The 18,398-nt window shown below is 43.7% G+C and overlaps 1 protein-coding gene across 6 annotated transcripts in view; it reads left to right on the top strand.

Moving 5' to 3' along the window:
- Positions 1-18,398, top strand: part of CDK14 (cyclin dependent kinase 14) — a 595,016-nt gene that overhangs the window by 431,443 nt on the left and 145,175 nt on the right. For all 6 annotated transcript variants that reach the window (XM_036246264.1, XM_036246270.1, XM_036246267.1 and 3 more), the window contains one exon: positions 3,772-3,835. In XM_036246264.1, coding sequence (XP_036102157.1) covers positions 3,772-3,835 — 64 coding nt within the window. The remainder of the gene's footprint in view (positions 1-3,771; positions 3,836-18,398) is intronic.

Here is an 18,398-nt window from a genome sequence, read left to right as displayed (position 1 = left end):
TACAGTGCGCGCGCGTGCACACATGACCTGAACAGAAGTTTCATAAAACGCTGTGTATCTTTACCATGTATGTTGCCCTGTGATATTTTCTCTTTTGAAAAATGCTGATGCCAACATGCTAAGTGAAATTTACAATCCCCCAATGGGTCCTGGGATCTGTAGTTTGGGAAAATCTGAAACATGAAATACAGTTTCCTTGGATCTAGTTCAGGCCATAGCCTCCCATCCTACAACCCGGTCAACAGTTCAGTCACATCAAACTTCAACTGGTAGACATCATTCATGCATTCATTCATTTAGTGGATATTTACTGAGTGCATGGAACATGATGGGCACTAGGGATCCAAAAACAAGCATTGTGGCCTCCACTCTGCAGTCCACGGTCCAATGCAAAGACAGACAAGTGTTCTAGCATCAGGAGGCAGTAGGTAGGTCCTATAAAAGTCTGCAAAAAGCCCCCCGTGATCACAAAGACCACCACCTGCAACTTGGACCAGAGAATCCAGAAAGTCTTTCAGGAAAAAGTGAGCCGTGAGCTGAAGCTAGAGTCAGAGATAGGCGTTAACCCGACCCGTTAGGCATGGGGCATTTGGAAGAGAAGCCAGTGGGAAGGTGTAGGGGCCTGAGCAACATGGGATTTGGAGAAAGTATATTGACATAAGCCTTTCCTTTTAACCGTAATGCATTCCTGTCATTCCCACCCTTTCTTTACGTGGCCAACCATTAGTCACTGTCCCTTCTCCTGCGACCAGATCCTCCAGTGTAGCCGTTCTCCCCGCCCTCGGGCAGACTGGAGCAGTCCTGCGGGGGGCTCTCCCCTCCCCCTCCCTCTGAGACGGCACTTAGGCCGAAGGCAGCTCGTGCTGCCCGGCCTCAGCCCTCTGTCTTCTGTGACAAACACAGTAAATGTTGGCCCAGCAGAGATGAACCAGTAAAGGAACAGGGAGATGTGCAAGCCACCGCACAGGCTTCAGGTGAAGCTGCTTTCATGGATGTGTAGAAGAGTCTTTAAGCATCTCAAAGCATGTTATTTTAAGTTTCAAATGGGCCCGATATGCTTATGTACAGATGTGGAAACCACGTTTTAAATGTTGATGGCACAGCAGATGGCATTTTTTTTTAAACTGTTTTTATTTGCAAGAGATTGTTTTTGGCTTTTAGAGAATACCTCTTGTTGTTTCTAACTTAGAAGCATCTCGGTAGTGAAATTTCTTGGTTGATTCATATACGTGAAACTCTGACATGAGACAGCACACACCCACTTTCCCTAGGGCACAAGCACCCCGTCATCTCCAGCCTTGCATCTCATCCAGATTGTCCTTCCCAAAAAGGCCTTAATAAGAAGCAAGGTTGACTTTTAGTCCTCCTTCTTCTTTGCCCACTAGCTGCCCAGTTTGTGTTTCCTGTGCCCATGGCCCAGGAGTTGTAGGCAGAAGAATTTAAGATCTGCAGTCTCATCAATCACAGCTGTCACAACTCATGAAAAAGTCACCTGTTTTCTCTTTGCAAGCAAGTTTTATGAGATGGCCATAGTATTTTGATCATCACTTTGAAACAGACACTGGGTCTGGATGAGGACTGTGCCGATGAGAAAGTTTTGCTAATGCAAACGTCATGGAAACGGGTACAGTCAGGGTAGCAATGATACCTTTGTTAGGAGTGAGAGGACGGGATTCGGGTCCTGGCTGGACTTTTCACTGTTTATCAAACCTTCGGAGGGTCTATTTCATACGTGATGGATTAGCTGTGATCAAGTCGTGAATTTGAACTGAAAGGTCCTCTCTTCAGTTGCTAAAGTTTTAATACCGTTGAACCCCCCTTTGTCCTTCGCCCGAACTCAGTGTGAGCTCCAAGTGGAGCTTCCCAGTGAGCTGACTGCACGCTGATTGTCTCCCTCTCTTGAAATCGTGGTCAGAATTGGCGAAAAGAAAGGGAGGGGGTGCCTTTTACAGAGATACTGGTATTGCCCTTGTTCATGTCAGACACAGTGGTTTTGTCTCTTTCCTGGTCTTGCTACTCTTCCAGCCCTCACCTGTTTTCATCCCCACTCCCACCCAACCCATCATTAATATGACCTTGTTTGTGTAGATCTACCTATTACTGTTAGGATTAATTAGCACTTGCAAAATTAGCCAATTACATTTTTTTTTCTTTATTGATGTTAATGGAGAGGGAGAGAGAGAGAAAAACATCGATGAGAGAGAACATCAATTGGCCGCCTCCTGCACGCCCCCCCACTGAGGATCGGGCCTACAACCTGGGCATGTGTCCTGACTGGGAATCAAACCAGCGACCCCTTGGTGCATGGGTCGACACTCAACCACTGAGCAACACCAGCCGAGTGCCAATTATAGTTTTAAAAGAAAAAAAAAAAAGTATTATCAGCTCTCCAGAACCTAGATTCAGTGTTTCAGTGAGGAACACAATATGTGTATGTAACCCTGATTCACCAGAGTGGGAAGCAGTGTGAAGTGCTCACTGTATGTGTGCCACCCTCTGACTGGACAGCCCTGTCCCCTGTGAATAAACGCATCAGTAATCAGAGCTCTGCACTTCCTCGTTGCCTAGAAGTACCTGCTGACCCCCGGAGAGGAAGTGAAAATGCCTCATTGCTTCCCATGCAACCTGCCATTCCTCCTGTTTCTCCAGCCTCTGGCTTTATCTGTTGCCCTTTCCAACCTCTTTGACCCTTCATCTTGGTTCATGCTAGTTGGTGTTAGAGCATGGGGTCACTGGAAACAGCGGACTAGGTTCTGCCACATGGCCAGCCCTTCCTCACTGACCGCGTTGTCTGTGGGGGCTTTGAATACTGTCTGATAGGGACCTACAGTGCCTGCTGCATGCCAGTTAGGTGCTGTTATCACCTCCAGTTTACAGATGAAAAAATGGAAGCTCAGTGAGGTTATTTCTTGCACAAGGTCCCATAACTAGTGTAAGTAAATAGGGGTAACAAGGAGTCTGTCTCCACAGTGTGGGCTCTGAACCCGTCACTCCACTGTTCTCAGCTGGTGATTGACCGTGATCACTGAGTATAATAGCCATACGTGGTGGGGTTGGAAATTCAAACGGAGCGTGCCCAGTTAATGTGGGAGCTGGACTTGCCCTTTAATTCCTTTAACCAGATCAAACAGTGTGGTGATAGAAAAGCGCTCGGGGAAAGAAGGTAGACAGACGTGTGGGTAAAGAAAGGAAGACGTCTGGGGAGAACAGTATTTTGGGACGAGGAGCCGATAAATCACATAATTAAAGATGTTGACGGTAATGAGCATATGGCCAGTAGAGAATGCAAGCCTCCGGGCTGTCAGTCCTGCTGCTTTGAAACCTGACGATGCTCAGACCGAGGAGGAAGGATGGGAAACGACAGAACTCTTAGACCTGTTTGATGATGAGACATCGGATGCCGGAGTGACAGACGGAAGCTCATGAAAGAATCACGAGGAGCATGCCATCCTCTACTCCGCTCCATGAAGATGAGAGCTTATCATTTGAGTCCTAAACCTACTTATTAAGTTTGGAGTTGATAAAATGCAGCCGATTTAACTTGTCTTACCTCATTCCGCCGCATTTGTTAAAACACAGACATTCATCTTGGGTGGCTCTTGAGCTGGGTTTGTTTTTTGCTGAAATGAAATTCCTGGCACACGATAATGGAAAGGGAAAAAAAAAAAATTCCAGAGTTTCATCATATGCAGTTACTGTTTTCTACACTGGAGAATTTTGAGTGCTTTGGAAATAATAAGTCTGTTTCCACAATTTCCTGCTCTCCACTAGGTTCTTGGAACGCCAAATGAGGACACTTGGCCTGGAGTTCATTCTTTACCACATTTTAAGCCAGGTATGTTTCATTCATTACAAATGACTAAATGCTTCCTATATGCAAAGGGTGAAGATATAAATGTTCCCCCTCAAGCTAATATATCACCTTGAAAAGTTCTGGTTACTTTTGCTATTGTGTATTCTCCCTATTAGTGGAGTTGTCCTCTTATTTTCACATTTTATTGGTCTGTAAAGATAGAATAAAGGATATCCTTCATGAAAGGGTTTCATCATGGAAGATGTAATTCATTTGATTTGACAGGCTAATCTTCGAAGTAAGGTTTCATTTCATTATCTGTTAGACTAGCATCCATGTATCTAAAAACAAAATTTAAATCGAGGTACAACAATGTGTGTGACTTCTTGTAATAATACTAGGAAAAGTATTAAATTGAAAAGAGGAAAACATCACATTTTGATTTCTTTTTTAAAAACTAGCAATTTATGGTCAGTTAATTTGCATTTAGACATATGAAGGGTTCTGAATATCCTATTTTACAGCATGCAGTCTTTTTTTTATGTAAAATATTTTATCACCTAAACCGGAAAATCTTAAGAGGAAAATGCAGAATTTATAGAAATAAACTGTCACTTCTTTTCTTACCAGTAGGTGGCAGTCAAGAAACTTTCGATTTTAATGATTAGACTAAACAGAAGAATATCAAACTTGGTCTATTTTACTTTTATAGGAGAGATGAAAGGTTTGGGATTGGAAATTTAATAAAAATCCATGGAATGAATTATTGTAAAATGATTCTCTTGTTGTTGTTGTTTTCCCTTGGTTACAAAATATGCATTATAAATTGCAGACCTACCATAAAATTACTGAAAGGAAGATCTAATAGTTCATTATTTTATGAAGGAAAAGAACTGTGAATAATTTTTGTTGTGGGAGCCAAGTATATTCTTTTTCTCCTCTTTCCCTCTTTTGAGGGACCATCAAGAATAAATTAGCAATCCCCAAAAATGACTGAGTTGGGAAACTATTTTTATTTTTAATATTTTTTTTCTGAAAGTGTAGAGTATGTACTGAGAATTCTTTTATCTTCTTTAGTGCCCCAAGGACTCTTTGTACTTTTACTAAAAATTTTAACTAACTTCTAAAAGACTATAGCAACTTAACAATTTAGATGGATTTTCTCCTTCTTTTATATATATAAAACATATATATATTATATATATATAAAATATATATATTATTGATTTTTTGTTTTTTCAGAGAGAGAGGAAGGGAAGGAGGGATAGAAACATCAATGTGAGAGGGAAACATCAATTGGCTGCCTCCAGCATGCCCCTTACTGGGGCTCGAGCCTGAAACCCAGGTATGTGCCCTGACCTGGAATTGAACTGGGACCTCTCAGTCCATGGGATGATGCTCAATCCACTGAGCCACACTGGCTGGGCTAAATTTCTCTGAAAAGAAATGGAATGTGGGTCTGTTCATCCTTTAAACCTGATTGCCTTCTCATTTCTTTTCCTTCACCCTCAGTGTTCTGTGGTTCATGGTTCAAAAATAGGGTGTCTGCCCTGGCCAGTTTGGGTCAGCGGTAGTGCATCAGCCAGTGGACCAATGAGTCTCGGGTTCAATTCCAGCCAAGGGCACGTACCTTGGTTGTGGTTCGTCCCTGGCCCTGTTCGGGTCATAGAAGAGGCAACCAGTTGATGTATCCCTCTCACATCGATGTTTCTCTCTCTCTCCCTTCCTCTCCCTCTCTCTCTGTCCCACTCTATCTGAGGATAAATAGAAAAATATCCTTGGATTAGGATTAAAAAAAAAGTTGGATGTCTCCACCTCTCCCCCCCCCCCTTCTTCTCTTTCCTCTCCCCCCACACCGTGCCAAAGAGTCTCCTTCTGTCACTGTGTTCAGGCCGCTTGCTGTGGGCCAGCCTCTGAGGAGAGAGGTTACACTGGTATTTTTAACACTTCAGTAACTATGTCCCTATGATCAGACTCATTACAGTCCAAGTCCCACTCTCCAACAAGAGAGTCCATTGTAAAATTTAGACGTTTTTCCGGTCACTGTGTCACAGTTACTCATTAACGGGATGCTTTTCCATTATGCTTTGTACCTCAGTTGCCTTCTGGGACGGTAAGAGTCGTCCCTGTGTGCATCACAGGACAGGCAGCGTGCCGGCGCCTCTGGGGAAGCAGTGCTTGACATCAGTGTTGTAAGACAGACTTAGCACTGAGTTTTCTCAGAACTCATCTTTCACGCACATCTGAGGGGCAGTTTGGCCTCTGCAGAACTGCGGTAACCCCAGATCAGGGTGGAGCGTAGGTGGACATTTCGGCTTCCCCGCTGGTGGAGTCAGGGATTGAGAACTGTGAGAAGACTGGGATTTCCTGCTGTCAGGGAAGCCCCGGCTGCGGGACTGGAGTGCGGGTGTTTGGGCTGAACACTGGAGCTGGAAGGAGCTCCAGGGCCATCTCTCCCGCCATCCAGTCCGCCACGCCGTGGCAAGGTGAGAGCCCGAGGTCAGCCGTGTGAAGGGACTTCCCGGAGTTAGTGGCGAGGGGAAGCAGACCGGCTCTCCCTGGGTGTCTGGCCAGTGTTCTTTTTCCCTGTGTACGCTGGGGAAGATCCCGCTACTGGATCTGTATTGTGGTTTCTCACTGACCTCCCTCGAGTGAACATTGTTTTTTAATTCAACCTCTTTTTTTGTTGTTGTTTGGAAAGAATTAAAAATTTTATTTTTCAGTTACTGTTTACATTTAATATTATTATCATTATTATTGTTTTAAATCCTCACCTGGGGATATTTCTCCATTTATCTTCAGATAGAGTGGGAGGGAGAGAGAGAGAGAGAAACAAATGTGAGAGAGAGAGACATCAATTGGCTGCCTCCAACATGACCCTGACCAGGGCCAGGGACCAAACCCCAACTGAGTTACATGCCCTTGACTGGAATCGAACCCACGACTCTTTGGTCCATAGCCTGATGCTCTTAACAGCTGAGCTAAACTGGCCAGGGCTAATATTATTTTTTATTGGTTTCAGGTGTACAGCATAGTGGTTAGACATTTGTATACTTCACAAGGTGCTCCCCTTGATAGTTCCAGTACCCATCTGGCACCATACATAGTTATTACAGTGTTATTGACTATATTCCCTAGGTTGTACTCTGTTGACAACTAGTTTATAAAGAACATCTCAGAAAAATAGAGAGAATCTGATCTCTGTATTTAGTAAAATGCATCAAACCACAAATATCACTTTGTATATAAAATAGTTTGGCCCTGGCAGGTTTGGCTCAGCGGTTGGAGCATCAGCCTGTGGTCCAGAGAGACCCGGGTTCGGTTCCCGCTAAGGGCACGTACCTCAGTTGCAGTTTTTCCCCGGCCCTGGTTGGGTTGTGCAGGTGGCAGCCACTCAATGTGTCCCTTTCACGTCGATGTTTCTCTCTCTCTCCCTCTCTCTCTCTCTCTCTCCCGCTCTATCTGAACAAAAAAATGAAGGAATGTCCTCGGGTGAGGATAAAAAAAATAAAAATAAAAATAAAAAATAATAATAATAATAAAATAGTTTGGCCCCGAAATAACATGTAGATTCCATGTCTGATACTTGTAATCATTTCTTAAATACTTCTGACAAATTAACAGCTATTTTATGACAAATTATTATCCAGGAGTGTAAAAAAGAAAGACACTGAAAGATTCAGGGGGAAAAATGCTCCTAGACCAGAAGCAATTAAAAGTCATGAAATTTAGCCCAGCCAGTATAGCTCAGTGGATTGAGTGTCGTCCCATAGACTGAAGAGGTCCCGGTTCGATTCCCAGTCAGGGCACATGCCCAGGTTGTGGGCTTGATCCCCAGTAGGGGGTGGGCAGGAGGCAGCCGATTGATGTATCTCTCTCACATTGATGTTTCTTTCTTTCTTCCTTCCTCTCTCTCTCTAAAAAAAAAAAAAAAAAAAATCATGAAATTTAGACTAAAATAGTTCTATTTTCCCAAATCAAGCAAGAGAATAGAGTGTTTTTTTTTAAGTGATTATATTATTCCTAAGAGAGAGTTACCTAATATAAGAGGCTGTTTGGTTAAGGAAAGTTTGATGAAGAATTTCTTACAGTGAATGAAGAGGAAAAGAGAAGAATTTTCCAGTGGAGGCAAAATGCAGAATGGCAGTATTTTAAATAGTCTGTACCCAAAACTAAGCCCACAGACACACTGACCTCGAAGGCAGCACTTAAATATGGGCTTAGTTGTACTAAGGCTTTGTAATGAGGTGAAAAACTTCTCACGTCCTGCTATTCACAGGTCTGACAGAGGCCCCTGAGCTAAGCAGATCTAGACTTCTTAATTCCAGAGGGAAGATGTAAATTATTCCAGAAGTAGAATACTATGGTGATATCGGCTTACATTTTATGATGTATTTTATTATTTACCAAGCGACTTAATATAGTATCTGAACTGGTAGTTAAAATAATTCTGAGTCATTATAATGTTACTGTCCTAATACCTTTATCACATTTTACAGACAAGGGAACTAGGGAACGGGGCTCAGAGAGATTGTGGGTTTGCCCAAGGCCACATTTCCAGTATGTACCGGAGTCAAAAACCAAAGCCAGGTCTTCCAGTCCCCAGCCTGCAACTGTCACTGATACTGTGCCTCTCTTTTTAAAAAAAAAATTTTTTTTTATTGATTTGAGAGAGAGAGGAAGGGAGAGGTAGAAACATGAATGAGAGAGAACATTGATCGGCTGCCTCCTGCATGTCCCACAGTGGGGATCGGGCCCATAACCTGGGCGTGTGCCCTGGCCGGGATCAAACCAGTGACCTTCTGGTGCATGGGTCAACGCGCAACCACTGAGACACACCGCTGAGCGATGCTGCTTCCCTGACTGCCGACAGAGATGAACAAGGGAGAATGGCCAGGCTCTTCTCAGCCCCGCCTGTGGCATCTTGACACCAAACCCACTCGTCACCTGCCCCCTCTTACGCCCTTTAAGCCCGGGCTTCCGAAGGCTTGTGGACTCCAGAACGCCCTGTGTGGACGTGGTTTCAGATGGGCAGTCCTCTGTGCCTGCTGTGGGAACTGCCCAGCTGCGTATCTGCAGACCTGCGGAGGTGTGACCCCTGCGCCTCCGCCCACCCTCTGGGCTTCCCCTCGTCTTCAAGAGAGTGAGGCAAAGCTGCGGAAGCAGCCGGGATCATGGGGGTATTCCGTGCAGGAAGGATGAGAACAGGGTGTCTTCATTGCCATGACGCTTGTTGCCCTGCGCAGACCACACCTGTAGTCAGGGGCCACCGGGGCTGTGCAGAGACAGTTTCTTCTAGAAGAATCACATCTGCCTCATCCAGCTCACAGAATTCCTATGGAAAGCAAACGAGACCATCTATGTTTGCCTTCTCTTCATTACGTTTTATTTCCTTGCACTCTGTTTTTAAGATCTGAGCGAGCTGTGTAAGTGACGTAACAGTGCCTTCGCGCTGGTAAGGGCCCGTAACTCCAAAGTCCTAACGGGTCCCGTTGCTACAGCCCTCTGTCCATGCTCCCTCCCCACTTCTCCTTTAGCTTTACCTCAAGAGCCTTTTTTATGTCTTTTTAAATTTTATTTTATTTTTCATGCCTTCTTTTATATTGATTGATAGCAACTGGGATGAGCACGGGTTGCATCTGAATGTACAAGGGTGTAACTGCATGAGGGTTATAAGATGGACTTCAAAAATTATTATGCACATGACTCATCTCAGATTTTATTGCTGAACACGCAGTGGGTCTGCTTGACCCAAAGCTTAGAACATTCTGAGCTCTCTCCACCCACCCCCAGCCACCGTGTCCTTCAGCCCACTAAGAGATGCCACTCTGGCCACATGGTGAAAAAGCCAGTTAATTAGCAAATTTATGAAATAAGTGAACTTTATAGAGCAGAGGAAGTAAAAAAATAAACATGACGGGAAGGGCAGACTGTCATTACTGGCGAACTTTCTGGTGGCGGCACCCTGCTGGGAGGTCCTGGGGCTGCAGCGGGAACTCCGCCGCCTGGGCTGGCCGGTCCGGCCGCACTGCGGGTGCCGAAGGGCCAGGCGTGCACAGAGCAGTGGAGCCCCTGTGCCGGAGGGGACCGTGAGGGGACAGATTGCGCGGGGGTGTAGCTGGAGAAGAGGGACCATGGGGAGAGCAGAGAGGGCAGAGCAGCTGGTCCTGAAAGGCTGAGGCAGGAGTGAGGATTTCATCTGACGTGTGAGAAAATTCACCGGAGGCTGTGGAGCAGAGAAGTAGATTGGTGTTTGAGGTTTTCAAAAGGACCTACTTGCTGCAAAATGTCGCGGACCCATTGAGGCGATGGAAAGGGGCCCATCGCTCTGGAAGAGTAGTTCCTGCCTGCAGCTCTGGGTGGAGGAGGGTCCATGGTGGCCAGGCCTGGCTGGCAGAAGTTGTTCTCGCACCAGGTAGCAGTAATCAAAGACAGAAGGACAGTTTGTTCCCGTAGGGCCATAGCTGACCAAGGTTAATATGACATTAGTCACCGATTGGCTAGTGCTATAACATGAAAATAAGAAATAGCCAGCAATCTTGATAATCACTCAACAATGTAAAACACAGCAGCCCTCCTTGTCCGCAGTTTTGTTCTCCGCGTCTCAGTTACCCGTGGTCAACTGAGGCTCGAAAATACTAATTAGGAAATTCCAGAAATAAATAGTTCGTTAAGTTTTCCATTGTGCACAGTTCTGCATAGTGTGATCACTTCCTGCTCTGTCCTGCGAGGGACACGAATTGTCCCTCGGTCCCAGGTGTTCATGCTGTGCATCCCCTGCCCGTCAGTGTTTCATCAGCTCAGCTGTCCTGCGACGCAGTGCGTAGGTACAGGTGTCTCTTATTTTACTTACTAACGGCCCCCAAACATAAGGATAGTGACGATGGCAATTCAGATATGCTAAAGAGAAGCTGGAAAGTGCTTCCTGTAAGTGGATAGGTATGCACGTATAGGAATAATCGGTGTAGATAGGGTTTGGTACTATCTGCAGTTTCAGGCATTTGCTGGGGATCCTGGAAATTATGGGTAAGGGGGGCTACTGTAACAATTCATTTCCTCCCCAAAAGACAGACCTGTGGGTGGAATTATCTTTATGAACTGTGGAAAGCCATTTCAGTGCAAAGCATAGACTATCTGCACTGACTTGCTGTGTATCTGCTTGAAGCATTTCACACTTATTTTCACTAGAGGTCATCAGTAATGATGGAGACTAGCAGAGTGTCTAGAAAATGCCAGAGAAAATGTAATAAGATTAAATTTTCAAGGAGAAGTGAAGTTCTAATTTCAGCCTTAACAACAACAACAAAATCCTAAATAGACTGGTTTCATATTCTTGCTCTTGGAATTTTGTAAAATTCAGTTCGATAGTTTTCAAACTTTCTCTCACCAAAGTTGATACGGTATGCCAATCACTAAATAAAGACCTCTGTCTCTCTTCAGTAATCCTCCTCCACCTCAAGAGGATTAACATCCTTGAATACTGCCCAATTTGTATGGTTCAGTTAATATCATATCTAAGAAAAGAATTTGAGTTTTAGCCTAAGGGTGGAGATTAGAATTAAACGAATACACAAATAATTTTCAAAGGTACTGAAAGAATCGTCATCTCCTTAAAAGTAGAACATTTAAGTGGTTACATACCATTGGCATTACCATAAACCACCATACATTTTTTATCGCTTTCTTTAAATTGCATGTTTTTATGTTTATTTGGTTCACAGTGCATGCCTGCAAATGTAAAGCTAGAAACCGATGCATTGTAAAAAGCCCTCCATATATCCTGACCCCGAACTTTTAAACATCTTTCTAAAAACATAAAAATCAAGATCTCGGGAAGGGAGACAAGGGGATTGGAAGTTTAGATCTATAGCAAGAAAACTTGATTCCTGTGTTTAAGTTGGGTCCTGACGACAGTACATTGAGTAGGAAACTGTCTCCAGAGAAGGAGTGGAACTCCAGCAGCTCAAAGCCTTGTCCAGCTGACCATCTTGAGCGGAGATTCCCCAGCACTGTGACGAAGTGGGAAGCCTAGGGGAGGACGAGAGAAGGGTTTTCTCTCTTCAGTCTCTGGGACATTAGAAGCATGTGGTGTTTGTAATCTGAAAATCTGTGTAACTTTTTTGCACTTGAAAATTCTTAGAAACACAGAATAATGGCAACAAATTTAAGTGCTGGTTGGTGATGCGTTTAGCATTGTCCAGTTTTCACTGTTTGCTAAATGCTTTCACTCTCACGAGGTCCTCATTGGGACAGGTAGACAGAAAGATGGATGATGGTTGAGGAAAGCCCTGCAGCATGGTTCAGGGTAGCCCTGGGCCAGAACCAGCTGTAACAGTCAATTCTCTGTGATAAACTCAAAACACGTTCCTCCAGAGCTAGTGCCGGACACCCGTAAGCGCTGTTCATTGCTCGTGCCTGTGTGGTGAGCTGGGTCAGCTGATCTTGTCTGTGTTCTACAGGGCTCGCCTCCAAGCTGCAGGTTCAGTTCAGGTCTTTCCACACTTATCTCCTGGAAATAGCAGATACAAAATAATGTATCTGTTGTGACAAGAGACTGGAGCACCAGGGGCAGGCCCATCGCCACAGGCACATTTCAAGTGTGATGACTTCTTGCTCTGTCCCGCTCTGTCCCGCCCAGGACACGAAACATCCCTTTGTCCGCCGTATCCATGCTACGTACTCCCCCTGCCCAATGGCCACTGAGTAGTTGACCATCTCGATTGTCCCGTGACGCAGTGCTGATGTTCAAGGGACTCTCACTGTACTTACTGATGGCCCCAAAGCGTGAGAGTAGTGATGCTGGCAGTTGAGATACGCCAAAGTCAGTACCACGAATATTCCATCACGTACATAAAGTATCGGTGGGGCAGGAAGTATACCCCACTCGTGAAAGTGGGAAAAGGTAAGAGAGGAAATAATTTGCTGAAAAACTAATGTCCCACACTAGGTCTTCAAACTTAGTAGGCTTGTGGGCTACTCCTAACTAAAATAAGTGAATCCGATTCATTTCTGTTTAAAATGTTAATTTGAAAACCCTTGAAGCCATTATCATTAGGCTTCTGCTACAAGAAGGTGTGACTATGGAATAATAACTCTTTGCTAGTAGATAGAAAGAAAAAAAATCTTGGTTTCTGTTATTTAAGATGCAAGTAATATTTTACCCCCAATATTCAAGTCACACCAATGGGGTGATAAGCTGACTAATAATGAGCTTGGTTGTAAGATCTGATGAGATTCTCTTCTCTTACACGTGTCCTTGATGCAGTGCTGTCAGAATGCCTTTGTAGCTAACAGACAATACTGTTTGCAATGGAGATTATTTTAAAAGGACATAAGTAGGTATGTACACAGATGCCTTGGCCTCCAGAGCCAGCTCTGTGAGCCCAGTTAATAATCACTTAACTATAACAAGCGACAGTTGACACTCGCTCAAGAACGCCAGCCCTTGCTCTCCACCAGGGCTTCAGAATCACGGAATTACATATGAGGAGTCAGAAGAGCATCCATGTGTCTGTGACTTTTATTTATTTCTTTAACTGTTGCCTCGAGATGGATATTTAGGGTAGCTTAGCATTTACCCTCCCTAGAGTAATATTGCTTTTCACATGCCGTATGTCTGCTTGTACATGTATAACCTAACTGTACCAGGTGCTCAGCTTTTCAAGCACACTGATAACAGTCGTGGTGGTAATAATGGCTAACAGGTACTGAATGTTTATTATGTGTTAGCGTGCTTATTAGCTCTGGAGATGCTCTTTCTTTCTTTCTTTCTTTCTTTCTTTCTTTCTTTCTTTCTTTCTTTCTTTCATTCATTAATCCTCACCCGAGGATATTTTTCCCATTGAATTTTAGACTGGGGGTGGGGATGAGGGAGAGAGATAGAAACGTCCATGTAAGAAAGACACATCAGTTGGTTGCTTCTTACATGTGCCCCTACCAGGGATTGAACCTGCAACCTAGGTATGTGCCCTGACGGGGAATCAAACCCACAAACCTTGGGTGCGTGGACCAATGCTCTAACCGTTGAGCAAGGGATGGAGATACATTTTCTTATTGAACATTCATAGCTAACTCTTTAAGGTAAGTACTGCTATATGTAATATAGGGAAACTGGGACACTGAAAGATTTTTTTTTTTTTTTTTTGTAAGTAATATGTCTAAAGTCGCTAGAACTTGGAAGACATTGTCTGGCATGTCCTAGACTGAGAACAGTAAGACACCTGAAGCGTATGGAAAGAGTTGGGAGTAAGGAGAACGTCGTTGGTGTTTGTTTTTATTTTTCTTTATTGATTTGAGAGAGAGTAAGGGAGAGGGAGAGAGAGATAAAAACATCAATGAGAGAGAAGAACATCGACTGGCCCCCTCCTGCATGCCCCCACTGGGGATCAAACCCACAACCTGGGCACATGTCCTGCCTGGGAATCAAACCGGCAGCCTCTTGGTGCATAGGTCGACGCTCAACCAGTGAGCCACACTGGCTGGGCATGTGTTTGTATTTTTTAAAATAGAGTTTACTTTTAATGGAAGTTTTAGGTTCAGAGCGAAACTGAGCAGAAGGTAGAGATTTCCCATATACCCGTGTCCCCACACATGAACAGCCTCCCCATTATCCACACCCCAACCAGAGCGGCACATTTGTTAGAACTAATGAGCCTGTGCTGACACATCATTAGAACCCAGAGTCCATAGTTAGCATTAGGGCTCTCTCTTGGTGGCATACATTCAGTGGTTTTAGTCAAATGTGTGATGACACGTGTCTGTCATCATGGTATCATACAGAGTAATTTTACTGCCCTAAAAATCCTTTGTGCTCTGCCTATTCACTCCTCCCTCTCCCTTAGCCCCTAGCAACCACTGATCTTACTGTCTCCAGAGTTTTGCCTTTTCCGGAATCTCATCTGGTTGCAAGTAAGTTTTTTATTGCTGGTTAAAGGAACTTTGATTTGTTTGTGCTTCTATGTGTCCTAGCTCTTTGGTAACGGTAGACTGGGAGCGAAGTCCTGGTTCACCCCCTGCCACTAGCCTGCTTCACGGCCTCAGGCAGCTCAACCTTCCTAACCTCAGTTTACTTTCTTGTAACATGAAATGGTAAGACTACCCGATTGCTGGAGTCCTGTCCAGCTCACACTCCCTGAGAAGGTTCTGAGTGTTCCTTTGCTCATCTCTTACCTGCTTTGCAGGGTTCGGATGGAAGGGGTGGGTGGGTACACACGGAGAGTGAGACAAAAGCTTTCTTCTCTGGGAGCTGTAAAGAATTGTTCTAATTTTTGAATAGTATACTTTAGCCTTTAATGGATGCCTAACTAATTAAACTTGTCTTCTGGAAAGAGAAGTGTTTCCTAACTTTTGGGTTGAGAAAGGTGTGGGTAGTTAGAAGATCTCACCTGGGAATATACCCCCACAAACCCACATGTGTATGTATATTAGACAAACCGAATGCTGTCCTAAGTCAGAGTCAAATGAATATAGCAGAATGTCTGTTTCTAAAAGTTGCTCAAAGAGGACTCACTTCCACGCGCACCCCATGGTAGCTGAGGGGTGACTCGCTGCAGCGGGGCAGGTGTACAGTGTCCCGCCCGAAGATGGCTGCATGCACCTGAGGAGGCCACTCTGGGCGACAGCCACAGGGCAGTGCAGTTCTGTTCAGCGTTAGTAGTTCCCTCAAAGCCTCGCTGGTAACAGAGCTGTGTCATATCTCAATCATATATTTTGGGGATCTCAAGTGTTTTAAAGCTTTGAGTTGCAATTGTGCAATTTATAAAATGCCCTTTTTGAATCACTATGATTTTTTTGGAGCTGAGGTATCTAAATCCTCAGATTTTGGATCAAACTTAGCCTTCTGTTTGGGGTAAACCTTTTTCTACTGTAAATGTATTCTGCTTTACGTTTGTTCTAAGGACCACACATGGTTTCAGTCCAGCTCTTTTGAATCTTTATCAGAGTATCAGCTGAAATGTCTAATGCTGGCCTGGTTTTCCTAATAAATATAAAAAGGTAAAGTCTTGTGAACACTTGTAAATATAGTTTTCTTCTACAATGGCCCCTCAGTACTGGTCCCCACGATGTCTTGTAGGCTGCTTATGACTGCGTATGTTCTGTCACTGCTCTGTCCCCAGAGCCTAGAACAGTGCCTGGCAAGCCGCAGGCACACGATTGATATCTGCAGAATGAGTAAGAGGATGACTGAGTACTCTGCCTTCTATCCTGAAGGACTGAGGGATATTACCTGTTGCATAAACAAGTAACTCGGGTGGTTGTCTGAAATGTCACCAGAGTGATTCATGACTGTGTTCATTGTTCACCCTTATAAAGGACTGGAGCCTTTTCTTCTACCGAAGTGATCTTGAGAAAGGCTTCAGGTTCCACACCTTAACCAGGTAATAAATAGGATGCCCACAGCTCTTGGCTTCTATCTTTACTACAAGCTCAGTAGGAAAAGTTAAATGCATTTGTTCAAATGCAAACGAATTCTAAGGAGTTTAATTGTGAATAGTTGAATATCTGGCTTAAAGTAGCAGTCTTCAACCTTTTCATCTCATGGCACGTAAGCTAATTACTAAAATTCCGCAGCACACCAAAAAAGATATTACCTTTTTTTGCCAATCTGACTGCCCCCGCCCCCAAAAGGCATAATTGTGATTCATTCACACCGAACGGCTATTGTTGTGTTGACTGTTGTCATTTTTTAATTTAGGGAAAAGAAGTCAGTTCCCCTGACTAAATAGTAAGATAATGCATGTTTTAAAAATTCTTGCAGCACACCGGTTGAAAATCATTGGTTTAGAGGAGTTAATTATGAAGTACATCCAATATTTCCTATGGCGTTTTGGACATACTTGTTTTTATATTGACATATTTATTCCATGGTATTATTTACATTGGATGATATTATATCCATTTGCAAAAGATACAGGAAAGTTTGAAACTTTTTTTGATTTTTGTCTCTATTGCGAATCCTCCTTCGCTTCCTTCCATCCCCTGTCCAAAACGATAGAAAGAAAAATGTTAGTTTACAAATCCTGACTTAGCCTTTTAAGTTCTTTGAACATACTTGTGTTTTTTATTTGTTGGTTGACTTAACTATTTGTTTCCTTGTTATTGAGTTAAAAACACAGCAGTGGCTTATAATGTGCAAAAATCATTGGCAGAAAGGGAACGTGGAAAATAACCAAATAACTCTTCTGCCCTGCGCACAGTACGTACTGATAAGCAGATGAGTAATTTCCAATTTGGGTTTTACCCTCCTGTGTATTCATGTCTGCTTTCAGAGTGCCTCAGGCCATTTCAGGTGTCAGTCTTTTCAGCTGTGAGACTTGAGAATCCACAGCATTGTTCTCCGGTTGTTTTCCTGTGGAATTTCAATGAATTGCAATGTGCAAGCAACGGCTGGCTGGCAGTTTGAGGGAAAACCTTCCCAGCCTTCTGTCCCCGATCCTCATCGCATGGCATAGCAAGTGATTCCTTCCCTGGCCTCCCGCTGTGTGTGACCATCCTCTGTAGTGTCCCTGCAATAAAAGAAGGTAAAAATCAGCCTGCAGGTTTAAATTAATTGCACTCCTCAGTCATGCTTTGAGTTAGCCAATGCTTTAAATGGCAACGTTCTAAACTTCTAGCTTAAGCATAATTGAAGAGAGAAAGCCACCATTAAAGTACCAAGTAAGAGAGTAAGCTAAACTGAAGAACAGTGTAGAACACACATAGGCAAATACTTGAATAACATGATATGTTTACTCATAGGCAGTTGAATATTTTATTAAACGAATCTGTCATTAATTTGGGGCACTAATGTAAGCCTGTTTTTTGTTTTCAAACATTACAGGGTTAATTAGGTTGCTTTCATTCTAATGGAACATGACTTTTATTTCTGATGGCAGTCATTTAAAAAATACAGTGCAAATGTAATGTATGCTTATTGCAGAAAACGTTAGAAATGGCTCCGTGTGAAGTTGTAGACCTCAGTAGTTAAGGCCTGAAAGATGCTCTCCATGACATCAGGTCCTGTGTGTTACTCCTGGTTTTAGATATCCGAGTGTAAATCTCGTCTTCCCTGGGGAAGGAAATAGGTGCAGGTAGAGGCTGTGCCTCTGGGCCCTGGGGACTGTGTCCATATCCACATCGCAGCACTTTTCATCCCGTGTCTGCAGTTCTCCATTTACCTTTCTGAGCCTCTGCACTTGAACCGGGACGTCCTCATTTCCGTGGGCCCATTGCCCAGGGCAGTGTCGGGCACTCAGGCAGGTGAAACTTGCAAAAAGAATTAAGAGTTTATATAAAGTGTTAGAAGGTAAACATAGGAAGACTTTATTCTTTCTCACTTTTTCTACTTTCATATGGCTCGTTTTGCTATCAGCTTTGGCTCTTTTATGCACAGCTAAAATGGACATATTGTAGTTTGAAAAAAATTTCTGTTTTGACAGCGTCTCCTCCTGTCGAGCTCTAAACAGAAGCACGTCTTAGAAGTAATATTTGTGTGTAGTCATTAATTGCTAAGAATAATAATTTACTTGTAAGATTGTATTCATTTTATCTGTAATGGAATTCTTGTTCCTCCCCAAATCATAGAGAATTGTTAAAATTGCTTTGTGGGTAGTACAAAGTTAAGGAG

This window comes from Molossus molossus, unplaced genomic scaffold, assembly GCF_014108415.1.
Source record: "Molossus molossus isolate mMolMol1 unplaced genomic scaffold, mMolMol1.p scaffold_m16_p_7, whole genome shotgun sequence".
Lineage (NCBI taxonomy): Eukaryota > Metazoa > Chordata > Mammalia > Chiroptera > Molossidae > Molossus > Molossus molossus.
This window is presented reverse-complemented; position numbering and strand designations above follow the sequence as displayed.